At 36.7% G+C, this 23,219-nt stretch overlaps 1 protein-coding gene across 2 annotated transcripts in view; it reads left to right on the plus strand.

The window, feature by feature from the left end:
- The window catches only part of AKT3 (AKT serine/threonine kinase 3), a 151,870-nt gene that overhangs the window by 106,837 nt on the left and 21,814 nt on the right, over positions 1-23,219 (plus strand). For both annotated transcript variants that reach the window (XM_041404171.1, XM_041404170.1), the window contains exons 9-10: positions 4,387-4,509; positions 6,310-6,438. In XM_041404171.1, coding sequence (XP_041260105.1) covers positions 4,387-4,509; positions 6,310-6,438 — 252 coding nt within the window. The remainder of the gene's footprint in view (positions 1-4,386; positions 4,510-6,309; positions 6,439-23,219) is intronic.

The following is a 23,219-nucleotide window of genomic DNA, read 5'->3' on the forward strand; positions in this document are numbered from 1 at the left end:
ATTTTGCTGGTGTGTAAGTGTGTGCTCTTTTACAGTGCACAAAGCATTACAGTCAAATCCTTTGGATTCCATTAAAAAAAAACCCAGCATATTATGTGTTTTAATATACTAAAAAAAAAACATTAGAGGATTTTTTTCCAAACAGATTATTCAGATGGAGATATTGAATATGTTTTCCTTATACTGAGAACATTTTTCCTGTTGCCGAATGCACAATCTTGAAATAACTGTTGTGGGCCTAAAGCTTAATTTTATCTTCTTTTGGTTTTGCTTTTAGACTCCATGGGTGAAATGTTTACCAATGTCTATTGATCATGGGCTATGTTGCAGTGTGTAGCTAGAGGAATGCATCTGCCACTGTAATTACTTTTCAATATCTTGTTGTACTGAAGGAATTATGTTAAAGTAGCATTAAGAAATTGAAATTATATTTTAAGAAAACAAATATTCATCTGGCTTAGCTGAGTTGACCAAATGGCTCTTTATTTTTGGGGAATACTTTTGGTGTGTATGTTTCCCAGTTTTTATTTCCAGTATTTTGCTTTAAAGTTTGAAAATGTTTTAGGAATTAAATCTATTACATACATTACTCTGCAGAGTACTCTGATTCAGCTGACTAATAAGTTGATTAACTTCCTCACGCTGCATTTAAGGATAATTCCAGATTTCGTACTTTGCAACCAATTTAATTGGTGATTATGTGTATAATAAAATTAGACCCTAAAATTTGTTCAGATACTTCTCCACAAAAGAATTCTGAATCTCTGTTCCTTTTGGCATTTTTGTTGCACAGCTCTTACTTCCATTCATTAGGCAGGAGAGAACTAAATGGCTTGTTGTAATTGAACAAGTGCTGTTACTGCCTAGAAAAAAAAAAAAAAAAGACAGAGGATTTAAAACCTACTTAACAAAAAAAAAAAAAAAAAAAAAGGTAAACAAGAATAAGTTCCTTAACCTTAAATTATGATAGTCCATGATAAGAGTGCTATATTTCTTTGGGTATAGAATGTACCAAGAAGCAGAACAAAGTCTGAAACAATAAATAAAGTATTTGAAATTTCAAGGTTGCTACTGCAAGTGCTTTGCAAAATCAACACTCAAATATAAAATGCAGTGCTGAACAAACCCAGTACACAACACCAAGAGCCAGACATTTCAACTTTCAAACATGCTAAGTAGGTCACTATTGTGTGTACAACTTTAACAGATCAATTGATACAAGGTTGTGTCTTTTATATATTTGGCATGCTTGGATTTGCAGCTGAATATACTTCTATGTTTGATCTTTGTTTAAATTTTTCTTTTAAATTTTTTTATTAGGAAAAACCCATGACAGCATTGTTGTTTAGTTTTTAAAGGCATACTAGGAAATTTGTAGCTCCAGTCCTCACTGTAACAATAGCACCCTCGTGTATGCCATCAAAAATGTTATGTGCAAAATGGCTTTCTTTGTGCCAAAGCTATTTCTGTTGCAATTCCTGTGATTTTATGGCACATATTTAATAACTGTAAATCAATAAATACTGAAAATGTTGGAAACCTTTTTTTTCTAACCTTGCATCACATTTCTCCTTTTCCTTCTTTGATTTAATAAATATAATCTTTCTGTTCTGACAATTGTAAATAGAACACAGTGGCAGAATTATTCTGAAATAGTGAACCAGCTAATTAATTAGCTGAAAATTATGCTGTAATCCCCCTGCAATCTCCCATCTTTCCCTGTTATAATTTTCGAATCTGCTAAATATCTTTAGCATATATCTGAGTGTATGAATGTGCTTTAAATGTGCATTTTTACATCTAAATGTACATTCTTCATTCAAAACTAGCAAGTATGGTTTGGTGACAGCTCTGTTAGGTGCTATAATAATGTGAGGAAGAGTGACTGTGGTGTCACATATACATTAAAATAAGCTGACTCAGAAGCTCACAGTTTCTTTGACAAACACAACTGCTGTTAGTTGTTTCTAGCTGGTCATTTTACTTTGAAGTTGGTGTTTTTAATTAATATCAATAATCTTGTTGGAAATAAACAATAAAGAAAGTAAATTTTTTTTATATGTTAATTGTCAGGCTATGAACTTTTAGGTTCAGATTTGGGACATTTTAAATGGAAACTAAAACAAAAATGTTGGTGACAAGTATCCTGATGTTTGAGAATTTTCTAAGGCTGCTGTTCAGCTACTGGATTAGTCTCCTTCAAACAAAAAATTGCAATAGTCCTTTGGAATAGATATGAAATGTAGGACTAACTGGAAGTTACAAATTTTCAGAGTGTGTTGATCTGTTTTTTTAATTACTTTTAATCCATCAACACCAAAAAAACACTCTTAAAAATGAGTAGCACTAGCTTATTATTTATGAGAGACCACGAAACAGACATAAAGGCATAAATTGTGTAAATTTTGTATTTTGCTTTATGTGAATGAAATTCTACTTAGCAGTATTTGTTTTCTATTTAAATACTACAGAAATGTGTGGAAAGGACCACAAAAATTGGGAGAGGTACTTTTCTTTTCCCAGTTTGGTAATGCATGAAGCATCTCATGGAGTCAGATTTGGTTGCTTAGCATGGGTGGGTCTTGTGATTGCTCTGGCCCCTGGGCCGGCAGTACAGAGAGCAAGTCACACAGAGAGGGCTCCTGCCCACCAGGGATTGGTGCCTGAACAGGTGGGCAACAGGAGCAACAGGCACACCTGCAAAATAAGGGTCCTCCTTGTCATGCGGGTTTGCCTTTTTCACACAGGGTGTCTTGAGCACTGGAAAAAAAGTTGAAAGGGGAATCCAGATACAATGAACAAAATTTTAAATATTTTCTTGAAATCATAGTGTACTTTCTGTATCCTGTGAAGTCTCTGCTTATACAGATGTATGGTGCCAAAAGGCTCAGTTTACTGGGAATTTTGTTTAGGTTAAGATAAAAGTGATACACCTATCATGAATTACAGTTCCCAGGAAAGAAGTTGACTTCTAGTCCATAGCAGTGACTTTTTTGAAAAGTCACAGAATTATCAAGGTTTGAAGCCACCTTGAAGATTATTTAGTCCAACCATCAACCAAGCACCACCATAACCACCCCTAAACCCTATCCCCAAGTGCCACATCCAGAAGCCCGCCCACTGAAAATAGCTGCAGTAATTCCTACACTGTTCAGTGCCTTGTGGATAGTGTAGATTTTCTAAAGGCATAAAGTAGGATGTGATAAAGACAGATTAAGCACATCATTGGCTTTTTTTTTACTGGTTAGCTTTTGGGTAATTTTTAACCTACCTTGTCATTTCACAGTTCTCATCTTCTTGATACTTTAAACAGTGAAAAAACCCACCCAAGCCTGCATGCATAGCTGTTGTGGATTTCACTGTCTATGTTTAATTTATAAATGGTACCATTTTTTGTTTTTGTTTTGTTGATTGTTAGCTCCTATGGTGAAGCCAAAAACATTGTAATATGGAGAATACAGAAATATATACTCACTAATCTTTGCTTGAAGAATTACCCAAACTTGCTTTAAACAGTAATTAAAACTCACCACTTTAGAAGACATTGGAATTGAATAGCTAAAATGTGCTTTTTTAGATGTTGCTCCAGGTTCTGAGGGTGGTGTTTTATCCATTAAGATACTGACAACCTTACAGAGATTTATCTTACACTTTTTCATTGCAGCTGAAATTACTGGCAATACATAATGACTATTATTTTTTGCTGAAAGACTTTCAAGTGCCTGCAAAGTGCTGTTACTTCAAAAGTATTAAAGAAGAGACAAAACACCCAACCAATGTTTACATTGTAGCAAAGAAATACTCTAAATACACAGATTTGTTTTTATAAACCCTAAGCATTGTTGATTTGCTTTTTCTAGGACTGCTAATGTGTATACTACAGTGTGAATGTGTGGTTTGGAAAATGCCAGTTCCCTGTTCAGTCCAAGTCTATTGAAGAACTAAACCTTTTCCAGTTCAAAGAAAAGTTACTAAAGCAGTGAAAAACATGAGGCAGAACCAAAATCTGCACATTTTAGTGATATTTCTCAATGGCTTAAAGCAAAAAATCTGAGGAAGTAGCAGAGGGAGAAGTACAGAATGATGCTGTTGAGTACTACTTCTTTTTTTTTTTTTTTCCTCTGGTAACTGAAGGTTAAATGAGTAGCAAACAGAATGCCTTAAACAAGATTGGTATATTGATTAAAACGCTGATTTAACAGCTCGCTTTCTCCCTTTGGAAACCTGGAAAAGATAAGCCAGCTGCTGTCTAAGAGTGCTGAGTGTCCACTGAGAGTACACTATCTATCATCACAATATGGTGATGAGAGGTGTTTTATGTTTGTGTTAATTTCCCCCACTAAATCAGTAATTATTACAATCCTGTCCCTGCTGTTTACCCTGCAGCTGTTTTTCCATTTGTCGAGAGAGCGCGTGTTCTCAGAGGACCGCACACGCTTCTATGGTGCAGAAATTGTCTCTGCCCTGGACTATCTGCATTCTGGGAAGATTGTGTACCGTGATCTCAAGGTAAAAAAAGAAAGGAAAAAAAGTAATCAAATTTTTGTTTTTGCAGAGACTATGGGGACAAACACAAAGTAATTATAAAGTTGCACTATTCAGAGTTAATGTGGAAAAAAAAATCTGTGTTCAGCTTTAAGTTCTGTGTGTGCTGGAGGAAGTTGTTTGATGTAATAATCTCTAGATGGGTATATTCCCTGACTTTAATTTGATTATAAAATTAAACAGGGTACTGTAGTAGCAACACTTGAAGGAGATTTAAACTTCTGATCCTCATCCTCCCACCCCCTGCCCTGTTACTCATAACAACTTAGATTTCAGCACAAATCTCAAATACAATTCTCAATGTCCTGAAACAAGGGAGATGGTGAACTGGGGCAATGTGACTGCATTCTTTTTATCTCAGCAATGAGGTGTTTCTGTATGCATTGGGAACATTAAAAAAATTCATAATACTTCAACAGAAAAAGAATTTATTTCAGCATTGATTAAAAAAAATATTTTGTCTTTTGTGTCTTGGGAAAGATTCCTTTTACTGGAATGTCGTTTGTTTTAGATTTGCCAGGATATACAGTTGCCAGGTATCCTGTTACACACTATGACCATGTTATATGGAAAAATAACCTCTGTTTTCAACAGGAATATTTTCTAACTTGCGTAGGAGGAACCTCTAAATTCCATGATGAGACAAATTTATTTCTGTGACAAGCCTTTAATTTAATGTACAGGAAATTGCGCTTTCCTGTTGTATATGCACAGTAGTGGAATTCATTCATGCAATCCTTTGTACAGAAACCCAGAAGAAGGAGGAATTGGTAGGCAAGTTCTGCTCAGGAAGGCAATCAGAAAAAAAAATACTGGGCTACCTGTTTGTAGCAGAATCTGTTGTAATAATGTGAAATGCTGTGAAATCCTGGGGGAATATAGAATTGTATGGTCATGGAATGATAGGTGATAGTTTTTTATTTAAGTACTAAATAATAAAGAAAGAGGAGTTTGACATCATTAATCTTCTATTTTTCGTGTTGTCTATTTACATTTTCTTTATAACACACTGGACCTCAACAGGAAATCTATACTTTTGATTGTATTTCAGGCTTTATGCAGACTTAGAATGACAGGGCTGTGATTGTTCTATGTTGGTATTTTCTCTACATGCCTTATAATAAGTTAAAAACCAAACCATTTTCTGTTGAGAAAAGTTGTTTAGAATGTTTTCCTTGGTTTCAGTTCTATCTGTATTTTAAGTACAGCTAATTGAAACCTTTTGGGAAAGTGATATTAGCCATTATACTGAATGCTTTCCCATTTCAAAGCAAGGATCATATGTTTAAAAAGCATACAGAGGTATAAATTCACAATTTAAGAAGTGTCCTTTGCAAGTAGACAAGGAGGAATTTACCTCAGGGGTGTTTTTACCAGTAGCTGCCCTATCCCAAATTCTGTCTATTATTGAAAAGGTTCTGAAGTTGGAGGTATTTTAAGGATTTATGGATACAGGCTGTTTCATGACAGTATAGAAAGTAAAAGGTATCTTGATCAGTGACTGTCATGTGAGACCAAAGGAAACCTCTGAAGTCACTGACCTGAGATTTATTATTGTAAACTGTATTTAAGTATTAACTAATTATGTGACTTGTGTGGCAGTAGAACTGTTAAATGCTGTAATGTTTGATGTTTTATTTTTTTTAATTACAAAAGAATGACATACTTTTGCAAGGAATAGCTCTTTTTTTACAAAATCGATGTAATACAACGATCTGTCCTGTTAAGAAATACTAAGGGAATATTTTTCTCCCCAACACACAGTTAGAAAATCTAATGTTGGATAAAGATGGACACATAAAAATTACAGATTTTGGACTTTGCAAAGAAGGAATCACAGATGCAGCAACTATGAAAACATTCTGTGGTACTCCAGAATACCTGGCACCTGAGGTATGATTTAGAATATTTTCTTATAATACTGTATAAAATGTTTCCTTTCCATTTAATTTTAGACTGACAGTCTGCCTGATTAATACCCCATAGCTGTTATTCAGAATGGAATGTGCTGCTATTCTTTGTGGTGATTGTATATGTATTGATGCTCTGCTTCTTAGTGTTTAAAAAGGCCTCTAACGTGCATTTTCCTTCTTATGTTTGCCTTCCACTCTTAAAGTTTTTATCTTCCAATGATTTCTTCAAAAATAATCTTCCATCTGTCTGTCACTTGGAACATATGATCCTGCTTAACTGAGCTGTATAACTAGCATTTATATAGCCTCAGTGGAGGCGAGAGGGAATAGGAAGGTACTGAGTTTGATGGGTTTTATCTGAATTCCCCGGTTGCAGGGAGAGGGAGTTGAAATTTTAGATATTTCTGCTAAAAGCAGTTGAGTGTGTCAACCTCAGAACTGGTTGAGGTGGGCACCAAAACTGTCTGTTTCCTAGTATGTGAGCAGAAGTGACATCCCAGAGTATGCCACCCCATATTTCCTGTTAGCTGTCACTTGGAGTGCCAGGCATCACACTCCTTAAGGATTGATAAAAAGATGGACATCAAGACATTGCTTTGGTTCCCCTTGCAGGAACTTTGATTGGAGCTCTGGTTTGGCCACTTGAGAATCTGTTGTGGAAGCTCAAGTCATCCAAGTGTTCTGCTCCATTATTATTAGTGCTGACAGCTCTGCCACTGGTGCCTGCTGAAAAAAGGCAAGGGAGGCACCACCAAGATTGTGTTTTGGCCCTGCCTGGCTTCAGTCAACAGTACTGATTGTGGTGCTCAGAAATGTCACTCTGCCTTTCCTCAAGGGCTGCCAAATACAATTCCAGCAGCGATATGAAGGACAGCCTAATTTTTACTTAATGCTAAGGATTCTGTGGATGCTGAATTAGCCCTTATTTCCATTCTTGTCAGCAATCAAGATTTCTAACTGACATAGTGCACGCCTCATACTGAGATAACTTTCTAGCCAAGCTAAAGGCCTTTAAAAGGCCCTTCAGTCCTACCATTTCATTGAAGAAAGTTTTAAAGAGTTTTCAGAGGGATTTCCCACCTCTTGCAGCAGCTCTGCACTACAATAAAAGTCTTGTTACTACGTATTGCCTTTGAAGAATAACCTGCCTTAGTTTGAAGGGAGGAGGCACTGATTAGACACAGTTCTTCCTTCTCTTACTTTCAGCAGCACTGAACCCTCAGTAGCAGCCACAAGCCCTGGAGCCTGTTTCAATAAGCAATTTTGATTGCATTTTGTTTTTTATTCTAAACCTTGAAATTAAGGAATGTCAAACAAACGGGTACACATCACCTTCTGGATAGTGCTGGCTGGAAATTAAGATTTTAGGATGGCTAGGTACGTAGGTTTGAGTCTTTCTAAATTGCTTAAAATCCCTTTCAGTTTGCAATCACAGAGAAAATTGAAACTGCTAATACTTGGCTATAAGTCAATATGATAGGTAGAGTTACTGAATCCATTTTGGATGATAGGAAGATATTTTGATATGTCCTTTCTCCAACAGTAAAGGAAACATCAGTATTTTTAGGAGCCACTAACTTTCTCTTCATACATCTGGTACTATCATCCTTGACTCATTTGAAAACATGTTAGCTCTCTTTCATCAGACTTGGTTTTAGACACTCAGCGCAAGTTACTTGATCCAGTTTGCTTTTCTGCTCTCTTGAAGCCCCACTTCTCTGCTCTACCTCCCATTATGAGTGTTTTTGGAGACCTGCCCTGTAAAAATCTGTCTTGAAGGAAATTGACTCTTCATTAACCTTGGGAACAAGGAAACTCATTCCCTTTTCTCTCAGAGAGGTTACTGATAAGGCATGAGAAGACTCAACACCTTTAGGAGGATAGCTGCTCACCTGAGACAATTGTACCTATTTTTGTCAGGGCAGCTGACTGAAGAAGAGACCGTCAAGAGCCTGGGTCCTCCAGTCTGTTTGTGAACATGCTTCAGAGAACCAATGCTCAAAAATCACTTCTCTTTGCAGTTCAGGCCACAGAAATAATTTTCAGGTGCCAAAGATTTACTGCCTTGTGGCAAACTTCAGAGCATGAGAGCCTGATGTTACAACTGGGCTTTAATCTTGTTACCACGCTGAATTCCTGCCTGTCTATCCCAAGACAAATGGCAGCATGTACTTAGGTCTTGCCTGGTCATGCTAAGTTTAAAGGCAGATACCTTTCAGCCTTTCTTTAGTGGCAAGATATTCATTCTCCAATTATATATATGGAGAAATCTATCCACCATCTGTCCTTTTAATAATATCTTTACATCCTTTTTTTTCATCTGTGTCAGCTGTGATGGATGCATCCCTTCTTCAGGTTTTTACTTCAGTTTTCCATGTACTTCCTGGCTGCTGATAGGGACACTAGAACAGCGACTTGTTTAACGCACAGGAGCAACCTGTGACTGCTGCCTACCACCCCAGGAACATTGCACTGATGGGAATCTATACCCAGCCTCAAAACTGACTTAATATTTCCTTTTATACTAATTGTGGTTTCAGTTCCAAACTTGGTTTCCCCAATGCCTTTTGCACCATTGTTTGACATATAGAGTCCTGCTTACTATTCCATCTTTTTGCAAAAACTAGGTTGCAGATGCTTCCAACAGTAAGAGAGGAAAGTAGCTAAGACAGATTAAGGTATATTTCCTCCTTGCGTGGCAGTCTCTGATGTGAAGGTATCTCTGTGGATTGATACAGAATTATTATCCAGGGCAATTTCAGAATTACTCTTGATCAGTAAATGATCCTACCTGTTGCTGCATTTTCCTCACAGACCTTCTGTTTCTGGGATCAAAATAGTCCTTCTGACCCTCTGTTGAAATGACTTTTTCATCTCACATTGATAGGGCCTGACCTCGCATATAGGACCTGACACTGACTGTGTAGATAATTAGGAGATCTAGAAAAATGCTCCTGTCCATGCAGAGATCAAATGGATGATGTGCCACAGGAAAAAAACTGTAATGAACTTGCCAAGTTAGTGTCAATTTGCATCTGTGGAGATAGAATTCTGGACCATCACTGATTTATCATTTGTGAAACCCATATGGAAGTTAATGAGTACCTTCACCACACACTGAGCCGTTCAAGGTATGCAGGGCTTCTGGCTAAGTGGTCCATAGGTGCATCCCCTTTCTATTCTCCTTTCCTAGCCCTTCCCTGATATCCAACACCAGTTTTCTATGGTCTAAAGAAAATTAAAATAGCATGGACTGTGTTCATCTTGTATCACTATGTGCTGAGCATAAAATACAGTAGGGGTACGAACACATCCTCTAGGAAGAAAATAGTTGCCACTGCCAAATAGCAAGGCTTATATTTGTTAGCAGTACAGATGTACATTTGTCACACTTATTGAAAAATGAGCAAGTAACTTTTTGTTTGTGAAATGATATAGTTTTTTTGAGAATAATTTGGTTGTATAATAGTGAAATTACCCTTATCATCTGCTGTAGAACTAACCCAAGCCTAATTTTTTGTGTATGTTTAAGTGTAGTGGTAATAGTTAATAATTCCCTTGGCTGTAAGAATCTGTGACATTCCCCATTTGAAAGGTATAAAATATTACAATTTCTCATTTAGCAGTTTTTCAAGACAAAGAAACTATTTCTTAAAAGTCTGTTTCCATTGTTATTCTTCAAGGTAAGCTGTCACACTAGGGATCATTGAGGTGTCAGAAAATATTTGTAGATCCAATGAGAAAAAGACGAATTGTGATCCCATTTAGGTAACGCAGATGTATGCTTGATTTTTTTTTTCCCTAAACAATGCTTCTTTTGCTGTTTTAGAGTGGCAAAGGTAGGACAGGACCACGTGTCTTTTACAGGCAGTATCACTTGCTTAAAAAAGAAAGAATAAAACTGAGGAGAGTATTTGTAAATATACCTGTGAGTCTTTTAAAAGCAGTTTGGATTTTGATAGTTTTCAGTTGACTGTCAAGGATGAGACCTGCTAAGAAAGATACAGACTGGTACAGACTCTCTTAATAGAACATTCAGGAAATGAAGCTACTTGGGCAGAGAAGTAAAATTTCTTTGGGGTCTGATAATTTATAAGGATGTTTCCTTGGATGAGGTAACAGTTTCTGGATCTCTGTATTTCAGTTCAAGTTCCTAGGACTGAGTGCACAGTCTTTGATATAGGAGAGCAGTCAAATGTGCTACTAAGTTTTGGTGTCATGGGAGAGATAAGCTTTAAATACCAGAAATTACTTTTGAAGTTTTAAAACTTTCTAATAACAGAAGAGAAGTTGTTTTGACTCTGAACAAGTCTGTAAGGGACTTGATGGATGTCATTCAAATGACTCTTAAAAGATGTAGGTGACCAGTGATGTGTAGGTCTATTCTAATAACAGGGAAAATGGAAGGATATAATTATATTTTATTGGCATAAAAATACAGACTAGGTGGATGAATATGTATAAAAATGGTTCATATGTACAGATTAGATGGATGCATTCCTATAAGAACAATTGCATTTTATTTAAAAAAGCAAACTATTTCTATATAGTTTATGCAGTTACAGTCACTCAAGGGTATGTGACACTGAACAAGAAAGGAGTAGATTCATAGCCTTTGCCCCTAGACAGAAGATGTGCATGTCCTGTAACTTATTTTAAAGTAAGACCAGTGAGGATTAAGGAAATATTAAAATCAATTATGCAATGCTATATATATATATATATATAATGTCAACGCATGGACATATGTACAGTAGATATTTTAAAGAGCTATTTATCAAGAAAAGTAAGTGTTTTTTTTTTTTTTTTTTTTTTTTTTTTTTTTTTTTTTAGTGATTGTTCTTCTAAAAATGGGAGCGAGAGAGAGTTCATGTGTAATCTAGTATTATTTCCTGCGTTTTATCTCGGAGGACTGAACAATAGAATTCTTATCAAGAAGCAGCTGCTGTCTCTCCTCACACTGCATGTAATTTCTTACTTACAGCTGTTCCTCTTGGGAAGGATGTGGCTTTGATGTAGTCTAGAACCTGGCCATCAAAGTTCTGTGACTGATTTCAGCAAGGGAAAGCAGGCATGCTTATAACAAGAAAACCCAAACTTCCATGTTTTCAGGAACTGAAGTGAATTTTCTAAGATTGTTGTGTTATATACAGATTACAAGAAGCTGACAATAGAGTCAGGAAAAGCATTTTGTCATTTGTGCAGCTATACATTTATTTTTGTTCTTTTAACACCTGCTTGGATTGGATCAGGATATTTGCCAAAGGCAGTCTGATAATCTTTTGGAGTGAGACTATGATGATCTACCATGTAACTTGTCTGCTACGACTTGAAACTAAGTGCTGTGTGTGTGGGCAGAGAGGGAACGGCTGGAATTCACCGAGACAGGCTAACAAGGGGGATGGGTGCTTCCAGGTTTTGCAGGCACCATGACAAGGCATTGTTCTTAACAGGGATTTTAATGCAGATAGGAGCTGCAATAATAGCAGTGTTAAAGAAGAGCTCCTTGAAGTGCTGGGAGAAGCAGGAAGACACTTGTTTGCAAGCAGTTTGATGAAAGCAGTCAGCACTGTGGGTAAACTGAGGCAGGCCAGTTGAGAGATATCAGCTAAGGTGAGGGTGTTCAAACTTCAGCTCACTCTGCTACAGAGAAAATGAAGTTGTATGGGTAGTGCAGCTGAAGCCTCTTTCCCCTCTTTCCCTTCTTTCACCTTTTTCCCTTTTTCTCCCTCTTTCCCCTTTTTTTTCCTTTCTTATGGGGTAGAGAAAAGAATTTGAGTACACTGAAGGAGGACAGTAAAGGAAGCTAACAGGAGGGAAAGGAAATGAATGAAATGAATGTAATGATGTCACAGGTAGAGTGATAGATCAGAAAACACAGATTAGAGATTAGAAATTTTGTAATGGGGAAAAATATTATTTTGGGCAGGAAAGAGAGTTTGGAATAAAGATGATTATGTTATTTTGTTTATCTTTTCTAAGTAGGAACTGATAAGGTGTGTTGCAGGGAGACACAAATGCCAGGAGGAATTGATGAGCAACTTGAAACTGAAGAGAAGCTTACTGAAGAGTTGTTTGGTTAGAAATATAGAGGAACCGAAGGACAGAATAATTTTTGTCGTGACTTACGCAATTTCCTTTTAATCTCTTTGTCTGTTAAATTTCATTTGAATTTGAAGATAATTGAGGTATCAAAGTAATGTGCTTTTTGAAGTTCTATGCAACTTTTTATAAATAGTAGGTATGTGCCATTATTTTCCACCTCTAGAATTTGTGGAAATGGCATAAATTAAGAGAAGGCTGCTGTTAAGGTGTTGCAACATGGATATGCACTCACAAGGTTTTAAGACAGGTGTGAACTCCTAAGACTTGAAGAAAAAGAGACAGTGGAAGAGAAGCTTTATGTTGAGCTCAGTTTCCCATTTTTCTCTAGAGGGCAAGTTCTCACTCATATTTTGTTACCACTGGTAAGCACTAATGGAAGATTGATTGTTAGGGTTTATCTAGGGGAAGGGGCAGTTCTTGTTTTTATTCTGCTTCTTTTTATTTTGTTCACTTTCTTTAATGTAAACTCCTTCTTTAGAGGAAGGACAATGACACACTCTACCAAATTGTCTGCATTGATAAAGCACTGGTATTCTGGTTCATATGGTTTTGCTGAAGACCTGATAGGCATGTAGTGGTGCTACTCTAAAAAAATGGAAAAGATTTCTGTATGACATTTTCATAAAGTGAGGTTGATGCATTTTTAGAGAACTGGAGGTAAGTTTGTCTCTCCAGCTTTAGTCCTGTTTTGTTTTTTTCCTGTGAAAACTGTATTGGGAAGTGCATTTACAAGCAGAAATGCTGTGTCATAGCATGATAGAGTCCTGGAAAGAGACACCTCTGTCAGTCAGCTTTTGTGCCATGATGGCATTTTCCAATTACTCTTCACCTAAAGCTGCTGCATAGTTAAGGAATGGTATGTCTGTGCATTTCTACCCTTGGCTTAGTGTCTTTGCTTCTCCAGTCATTTTCTATGAGATTTCTTACACCCTTGTAAATATGAGAGTCCTTTATCCTTGTCCTGTGGTAGCTTGGAGAGAAGACTCAGGCTGTGCCTGTCCAGAAGTAGGCTGCTTGCAGCATCTTATCCTGTGCCTCAGGCAACATTGTGCAGACAGACTCAGTCAAGAGAGATGTGTGAACTCGTGTGGATATATTTCTGGGTTTTGTTCCTCCCTTTCAATACAATCTTTTTAGTGCTGAGCTAATTATGTAGTCTCAGTTTTACTGTTGAGTTAGAGTACCTGATCAACTTTCCAACTGTAAAACAGTTTGAAAATCAAATGTAGCTTACATGCAAGACCCAACAAAATTAGAAGTGTTAAGTACGTTTTGGCAGTTCACTTTTATTATGCCCAGTCCTCAAATGTACCAGCAGACAATCATCTGAATGTTAGTTATTTTTCACATGCTTATGTGATCACACAAAAAGTACATGCTAAAAAGAAGCAGATGGTGACAGATGGGGAAGGTTGAATAAGGTGGTTTTGGAAACCTAGAAAAATGCACTTCTGTAATAGTGTAAAAATAAAAATTCTTTGATCGCCAAGTTAGAATGAACAAAATAGAGTGCCCTCCCCACCACCCCCCCGAGAAAAAACTCAATCCAAAACTTTACTGATGAAAAGAAATGGAACCTGTGAGTGTTCAATATATATTTAGCAGAGTATGTTGTATAGTGTTGTTTTGTCCAAGGATAGAACATTAATTTTTATCAGCCAGAGACTTAGAAAGGTGGTAGTTTTATTCTTTCTTTCTTTTAAAATGGTGAATTCAAATCAATTGTGTTCCATGCTCAAAGAATGCTGTCAAAAAGGTCATTCTTTATAATAATACATTGGCAGTATTGCAGGTTATGATAATATTTTTCTTCTGATGTCACAAAAAGCTTTTAACCCTCTTATTGTAATGGTAAATACATTACATGTGTAATGAGGATAACTGTAGGACCAGAGCTAATTTGTAACAGGCAGCATTACCTCTTTCTCATACAAGCAAATGTAAAGCTAAGTAAATAGAGAAGGTCTAGTCAACAATAAAAAAAACAATCCTTTGTGTGGACCCCATCTAAGGACGTGCTTTACTATGAGGGTTCAAGGTTTGCTTATTCATTTGCATTAATTTAATGAAATCTCAACATTTGTATCTATTGAGTCATATTAAAAAAAATCTTTTAAAAAATTTCAATGACAAGATCTATTTTATTCCATAAAATAATAAAGTATCTAACCTGATGAATATTAATTGCCAAGTCTTCTACCAACACTGATGAGATAATTATTTTTTCTTTTTGTGTCTCAGTAGGTGTTCGTCAACTTACAGTACGAGGTGTTACTGTTTCCTGGTGTGGCAGAATGCTCTGCTTAAAAACCAAAAAGCCTCAACTTCTGATAACCTGTTCTGATTTTCTTGGAAGTATAGTTAGTTTGCTCAGTACCTGAACAGTGTAGTTATGCTGTTGTGTTTTGCTTAACTGATTTTTCTTTTGGCTTCAGAAGTATGGTTGAAATTTATTTTCTCTGTGTTTACATAGATGCTTCATGCATAATCTGATTCTTAGCAAAGGCACAATAGAATTTATTTTACCTGTGGAAGAGTGGTTTAGTGTTGGCTTGTGCTCTTGAACAGCTGTCTGTTGCTGTATATTTGGCAACATTTTGTTCCTGGGTGAGGACCAGTGAAGGGGGGGTGAGGAGGAATAGCATCTATGCCTGAAAATATTTTCCCTTCTGATTTATAGGAGATTCACAATGTGGAATTTTCTCTTTACACTAGAGTTTCAAGCCCCAGATTATTTTTTTTCATTGTGAGGAAATGAAAATGCAAGAAGTTGTTTTACCTTGAAGTGCTCGGAGCTCATGAAAATTCAAATTTGGTCTTTCTTTTGGTTTGGTTATCACTTATCATGTTTTAGTGTCCCACATTCTGCCATCTTATGATCCTAAATCATCAAAAATGCTGGTGACTTGAATTTCAGCACTTTTCTCAGCTTGATATTGCCAGTGGGCCCTTGGGATGGAAATGATGAAAGGTAGAGAAGGCAGGGTATCCAGAGCAGAACATCATTTATTGGTTATAACTGTTACCAAGATCAAAACCTGGGGAGCATTTAGATGAGGGTAGGAAAGCATTGCTTTGTTACACAGACAGAAGAATTGCTGCAACGTCAGATGAATTAGCTCAAAAATTAGACTTTCTCCTGGAAGCAGATAACCAATAATGTGGTAAGAATTTGCATTTTCATGCTACCTGGGTAATCTCACCAGTCACAACAATCATTTGTCCACATGCAGTATCAGACTTCTCAAGGGAAAAGATGTAAAAATATGCAAAAATAATGAAACAAACAGTAGCTCAACACTGCCCATAAACAAACTTTTGTATTCAAACCAGAACTTTAAAGCAGAGAGCAATTTTCTAACAAAACACTTCTTTTTTTTGGTAAAAAAAGTAAAGACTGTCCAATAACATTGCTTAAAGCTTAATTTTCATTTAATCAATAGAAACATTATTTCCATCTCAGCAAAAGCCTTTAGTTTTTCTGAGAGTAATGAAGCATAAACAAAAGCTGAACAAATGCCTTTTAACATCAGTAAATATTCAAAATAATTTCAGGAAGAAAGAGCAACTAGAAAGACATATCACAGTGTCATTATTTATTACTTCTTACATGTCTTGCATCCTATGACAGTGTATGTTTTAGAGACTACTGCTAGTGCAGTGATAATCAATACAGATATGAGCAGGTAATGGCAGAGTGGGTAGAGTTGTGAGAGACGAGTGCCATCTTTTTGTGGACTGAAATGATATTTTCCTTTTATTTGCTGCCCTCCTATGAAAGGTGTCTTTTGAGGGGTCTTTTTAATGTGATGGCTTTTTTTTTCCCCCAGTGTTACCATTGGTTTCTTACAACCCTTGTTAGAATACTCCTTTTCATGTGCAGTAACTTAACTACTTTTTCTTTTTTCTCTTTTCTTTTCTTTTCTTTTCTTTTCTTTTCTTTTCTTTTCTTTTCTTTTCTTTTCTTTTCTTTTCTTTTCTTTTCCTTTCTTTTCTTTTCTTTTCTTTTCTTTTCTTTTCTTTTCTTTTCTTTTCTTTTCTTTTCTTTTTTTTCTTTTCTTTTCTTGTTTGAATTCTACTGAAATCTGTCTCTTCTAGGAGGTTAAGTGCATTAATTAGTATTGCATGCTCTTTACCCCAGGAAGCTTTGCTTAATTCACATTTATACCAGAATATATTCTTTCTAATACAGCAAACAAACAAAAAAAAATTTGGTTTGCTATGTCTTTTTTTGGGTTACGTAACAAAAATCTAGGTGAGATGGGCGAAATCTCAAATGTAAAAATGTAAGAGGAAGATAGTTTACATTAGGGCCAGGAGTAAAAAAATGTGCAAACTAGATACAAAATGGAGAAAAACTACCTGCAAAAATTAGAGCAGTGGAAAATCTCAGCTATTTCCCAGGGTATCTATAACCTTGACATTTTGTCTTTTCAGCTGTGTATAATAAAACCAGTAAGCATTCATTTAAGTGGTTTTTTAACTATTGATGCAGCAGCACTTCACTTTTCATACCAAGATACAGTTATAGTAACTGAATTGTATAATTCTTGGTGAACATACCCTTCTGCAGGATGGATTTTCATACATGTGGGTAAAAGTCTGTGTCTATAAAGAAGCGTACATTACCTTTGTTTGTTAGTGTTAGATTGTAAACTTTCTCATTGTTTTAGTTGTTACCACAATTGATAGAAAGTTCCAGCAAATACACTTTCTAACTTCTGTTGAAGAATATGTGGATGAGTATTTGTTAACAGACCAACAACTAAAGCAATAAAACTGTGTGAAGGGTTACCAGGAATGCTTAAGGAGCATACACTCCACCTGAACCGTAAGGTTAATTGAAAACAGTTTTTCCCCTCTTAAATTAACAGTACATTGGTGTATCCAAGTTCTCAGTTTTCTTTCACAACATAGGTGTGCAGACAGTTTGTTTGGATGTTTAAATATTTTCCCATCTGTTCTGTCAAAATTATTGATTGAGCAACAAGTTACTTGTAATGTCCCATCTAAAGGTCTATATCTGATGGATTAGGAGAAGCATTAACAGGTCAGAAATGTAATGGCTTTTCTAGTAAGTTGCCTTGATTACTTAGCACAAAGTATGAGTCCAATATTTTGATATTGTTCTTCTAGAGATAAAACCCAATGCCAACAATCCTTTGTATAGGATTGATAATGAATTTTACAAAGGCTTTCATGCTCAAGGTGGCTGCTTAATTTGTCTGTGTTTGCAGAGTCCAGAAGTTACAGCAACTAATTACCATTTAGAGGTGTGTGGGAAATACAGCTCTGGATGCTGTGAATTTCTTCTGCATAACCAAAAATCTTCCAGACACTGATCCTCAGGGATGCTGTATTTCAGGAAAATGCAATAAAGACAGGATTAAGGGATTTTCTACATTGAGCTCAGTTTGTCTGAGGTAGTCACACCTTGCTCAGTGTTCTGTCATTAGTAAATTATAGGAGAATTCTAGTTTCCACCCAAGTCAAGTGGAGTACATGACTGACTTAAAAGGTTCTGGACTTCACCTGTTATAATGCTGGCTCACCTCCTAAAATATTTATTTTCACAGAAGTTTGTAAAAGCATTGTGTATGTCTCAACTTCTCTTTGGCATTCAGTTGTCTGCTTCCTATGTCTCTGCCCCAAGCCCTTGTAAGTAGGAGTTTGCAGATGTGTCTCAAGCTGTTGCTTCCAAAATAACTTTCACCTCTTAGCTACTGAAGCAATAAAGATAATAAAAGATATATTTTTGCTGGTTTTCACCATAAAATTAAATGGACATCAAATTCTGTGGACTGCATGTGGCTCTTAAAGGAGTGAGATGAGTAAAGCAAAGGACCTGGAGATGTATTGACTAATAAACCTAAAGATTAAAATCTACAGCCACTGGTGAAATAAAGGAAGAAGTCATTTCTGTGGGTTTGGTTTTCTGGGAAAGGGAGAACTTCCAGTGGTAGTAACAATCTTTCTTACAAGACAGTGGGCTTCTCAGCATTGGGGAATAGATGAGTTAGTGCATTTTTTGGTCAATAAATGTAAATACAAGAGCATTTTTCTTCATTGATCTGTAATTACTTGCCAAAAAAACATTATTATGTATAAGGGAAAAACTTATTGAATTACTGTGATCTTAGCAATCCTGCAGTGTTTGTGTTGTCTTAATCATCACAAAGGCAAAGGTTGGTCTGTGAGCTGAATTGTTTATTTTGTACGTAGGGCTTTACAGACAGCTCTGTGTACAGAGCACTGTCCCATTGTATACTCGGTCACTGCCAGTAATGCTCTCCAGATACCCTAAGGTGTGCAGAGACAGTGGAATCACTACAGAATACTTTGTTTTCCCTTGTTTACTGCTATCTCAGTAAATTGAAAAATTTTACTGTATTATTTGTATTGTTGGCATTTTGAGCACAATACAAATGAAAATTTTAAGGTAAAATAAATAGCTCTCCCTCAGCTGAAGCGCTAATGTTGTCCAAATCCTCTAAAAGATCCATAAAGGCACTGAAGTACCTGCAAATGCCTGGCAGCAGATGCCTGGCTAATGTTTCTTTCTTGTTAGAAAGTGTGTGTGTTACTTAACCTTTTGCATATTTATATAAGAAGAGAAAATACAAACTTCAGTGGCACCTCTGCAGCTGTTTTTAAAGGCACCTGTATAAACCCAGGCTGTGTCCTTGCACTGCAGGTGTAGGTGTGAGACAGAGGAGCTGCAATGCCTGTAAAAACTGTACTGGTTTCAGTGCAGCAATGAGTTTATGCCCTCTTTGGAACCCTGTTATACTGCTGGAGTGCTTTAGAGAAATGTGGCTTGGGAAGAGAAGCAGGGCCTCAATCTTCACCCTAAGTGAGCACAGCTGCTACAGCTGTCTGTGTGTGCAGGAAGAGCTGGCAGAGGCAGTGTAACTTCTGTGTCAGTGTAACTTTGGGGCAGACCTTGGCAAGCAGTTCTTTCTGCAGCAATGTCACACCTGATGCTGCCCATGTTCTCACTTGTGCTACTGCAACTGTTCACATGGCAATTGAGTGGCTTAAGTCAGAAAACTTGATTCAGGTGAAAAAGAATTTAGGGTGAAAATTTTTCCCCATTTTTTTTCTAATGTCTGATGTAGTGTGTTGCATAGTTTTGACAAGGTAAGGGAAGCTGTGGTGAGAGAACAGAAACAAGAGCCTGGATTAGGCTGGCACTGCCTCTGAAAGAACCAGATGTTGAGGTAGAGCCCTGAAAACAAGTGGAGTAAGATTTCCCCAAGTTGTAAAAATGATGGCAATTTTTTGAGTTTTATTTCCCATGATCTGTGGTATCATCCAGACTGAGCTACAGTCAGTCCACCTGCTTTGCTCAGTGATGGGAAGTCACTTGGGTGCAGTGATTGTGTCAGGGGTAGATGACTGTAAATGTTATCCACACACTGATGTCATATTGTGCTGGAGCTCTTGTCTCCTAAGACCTCACCTAGATCCTGGCTTAGATTTTGGCGCTGCATGTATATGAAGAGGACGAAGGAAGGGAAATCATAAATCTGAATTATGTGGCTATTTAATCATATTTTGTGGAAGAAAACAAGTAAGTCCAAGTGTGTGGAAACACGCCTAACTTGAGTATGTAGTCAGGGTAGGTGCTCTTTCTGAGCTCATGAGTTCTGTGTGATCCTTGTGTTGTACTGCCAGGAAATACCAATTGCTTTACAGCAGATACAGAGTGGTTGACCTTGCACCCTCTACAATGGTTTTGCTGGGCCTGCTGCGGGTCCTGCTGTGACCATGAAGGGTTTGGGATGTTAGTGCAGGACAATTGAGGGTCCCTATAGCAAGGGACGAGCACTGGCTAGTGGTGGAGGCAGCTCTTAAGGCAGCACACAGAGTCAAAGATCAAACTTTCCACGGTGTCAGTGTCTGGCTGGGTGCTTAGAGTGGTACCCCACATGTACAAGGATATCCCACAGCTTCTGGAAGGAGAGCAGTATCACTCCTCACAACCAAAGGAGGCTTTTCTAAAAGCAGTTATCTACTTCATGGTGGGCAAAAGATTGACTTATTTGTAGGTACAAAGCCTGCAGCTACATGTCATGTTCATTTTAGCACTGAGTTGAAGCTTTCTTGACCTATGTTCAGTGTAATTAAAACCAAATCCTTCAAATCCAAGGAGTATTTGGAAAGGATTCTGTAATGCTAGGGCAGTGTGTGCAGACATGTTCTCATGGCTGCCCTAACTGCACAGATTTGCTTGTAGGAGCTGCTGGACTCCAGCACTTCACTTCCATTGATTTGACACAGTCTACAAATTCTGGAGATTCTAAACACCATGAAGATTTGAAATTACTTAAAGGAAATAACAGTGTACCTTCACTGTGAATGCATTGTGCACAATTTTATTACATTTATATTAAAATAAATTGAGATGTATTTTGCTTTATTTACACTATTTTCAGGCTGTTTTCCTTTTGCCTAAATGAAACCATTTTGATGCTCTTGCTTGTCTGGCTGGCTGTAAACCAGGTATTTAAACAAAAATAAAGAGTTGCCAGTTTTGCCAGCTGGGGATGAGAACCCGGCTGGTGATATGCGGGTTTGGGAGGCAGTTAATCCAGCTTTTATGCTTTTTTATGATTTTATGTAAAAAGAGGTTAAAAATCACATTTGGCTCTTTCTTTGTACCACTGCTTTGTTGCTGTTGTGGGAATGCAGCAAAAGGTTGTTCATACTTTTTATTATTATTAGGTAAAGTCCTGCATAAATTACGTAAAGCTGCAAATACAATTTGCTCCAGCTATTGGCCATGTGATTTGCCTGGTTCAGAGAACGATATGTTTTATTTTCCTGTTGCCTTCTTTTATAAACCACACATGCAAGCCACACCTCAGCTTACTCATGAAAAGAATCTACCACTGTCTCACAATTTTATGTGTTTTGCTAGCTTCCAAAGAAAAGACTAACTGTACAGACGAGAAAAACAGTAACAGTGCTAATAGCTATAGCAGAAAAATATATAATGCTTTTATTCTGTGGCAGAAGAAGTGGTGATTTAAAGACAAGAGTCACAGATTTCATATACAGTTTTTCGGCAAATAGCTTGCAATATGCTCCCACTCATAAAACATTTAATTAATTTTAAAATGCAAGAGTTATTTTAGTTAGTTTTGTCATATGTACTTATTCAGATAATTTGTTGTATTTTACACTTTCCAAAATTTCACTGTCTATTTGGAAATATCAATGATGTAATGAGTCTGTTTGTTTTGGCACAGTTGTAAATCATATGTGTTAATGTGTTAATATTTATGATTTTTTAATCTTATATACACAAGAAGGATTTTTAATATGCTTTTTCTCATCATGTTTCTGCTACTAATCCTTAAGGACAGTGAAAAGTATGAATGCATTAATTACTGTGGGATTTTCCAAAATTGCCATAGTGGATCAGGCTGCATGTTGCTTCTGCTAACAGCCATCCCAGATACTTGAGAGTGGGCTTGGGTTTACTGGGGGAGCAAGAGGAGAGGCAAATAAATGAGCTCAATACCCCTCTATTACCCATTTTAGACAATTGCAAGATAATCTACTTATGGATAAAGTTGTCTCTGATCTTCTAGAGGTTACCTTATTCATTAAAGACTGAAAGATTTACTTTCCCTGCCAGTTCAATGGTATCTCAATGACTGTTCCTGTAAGTCTGCTTACACTTTGAATCTGGAGGAGCTCTTTGTGACAGTGACTGCATGTGTCTGTGTGTTGTAAAAAGTATTTTGTTTTCTGGGGATTAGTTTGTTGTTGGTTTGTTGTTTTTTTTTTTTTAAATCGGTCATAGGGTGCTGCCTTTCAGTATCTGCCTTCTGTGATACAGGAACAATTCTGTATAAAGAATTATTTACATTCTTTACAAATTTATTTCTACTCAGTTGCATTTATTTGATTTTTTTGTTTATTATTGTTTTAAGATTTTTTGTTTTCTTGTTTTAATGTTTTTTGATAGCTCTTCTGCAGCAGATATTGGCTATTTGACATACACAGTTGTAGTCCCTCCTGTTTTAAGATTTCTTGACTTTGGTTTCATCTTTTTTGTATGAAGAGGCATGATCTACGAGAAATTCATAGAAACTGGAATGATATATTCAGTAACCTTCAATTTCCTTATTGCTTATAATTTCTGTGGGTGATTGCTGCTATGTTGTCTCCACGTCTGCAATTTAATATGAATGTGTGTTAAGGTCAAGACACGCTGCTTAAATTTCTTATTCCGGTTCTCTGACATGGCTGGGAGAAGGGCTGTGGAATAAGTTGTTTTTTGGCGCATAACACTGGTGACATTAGGTTAACAAATTGTATAAACTTGACCAGTTTCTGTGTTTATATAATACCCTATAAGCATTGTTTCATGGGAAACATAGTAGTGTATAAACACTGCCATGTCTTTTTGCATTGGCACTGTTCAGCCGTTAGGACTATTTGATGGAATGAAATGAAACTGGCGGGAGAAAGGCATTGAGGACTTCTGATGTAAACAAAGATCATAAAGAAACTAAACTTGTCTTAATAAGATTAAGGTGGTTCTAAATTGGAGGCTTTAGACAGATGGGGTAAAAGAGGGGGAAGTGACTGAGTAAACAGATGCTTCACACTTCTAACTGAGGCATTAGTGCCCATGTAGCA

The sequence above is a fragment of the Onychostruthus taczanowskii genome, unplaced genomic scaffold (genome assembly GCF_017590055.1).
Source record: "Onychostruthus taczanowskii isolate IOZ18803 unplaced genomic scaffold, ASM1759005v1 scaffold21, whole genome shotgun sequence".
Taxonomy (NCBI): domain Eukaryota; kingdom Metazoa; phylum Chordata; class Aves; order Passeriformes; family Passeridae; genus Onychostruthus; species Onychostruthus taczanowskii.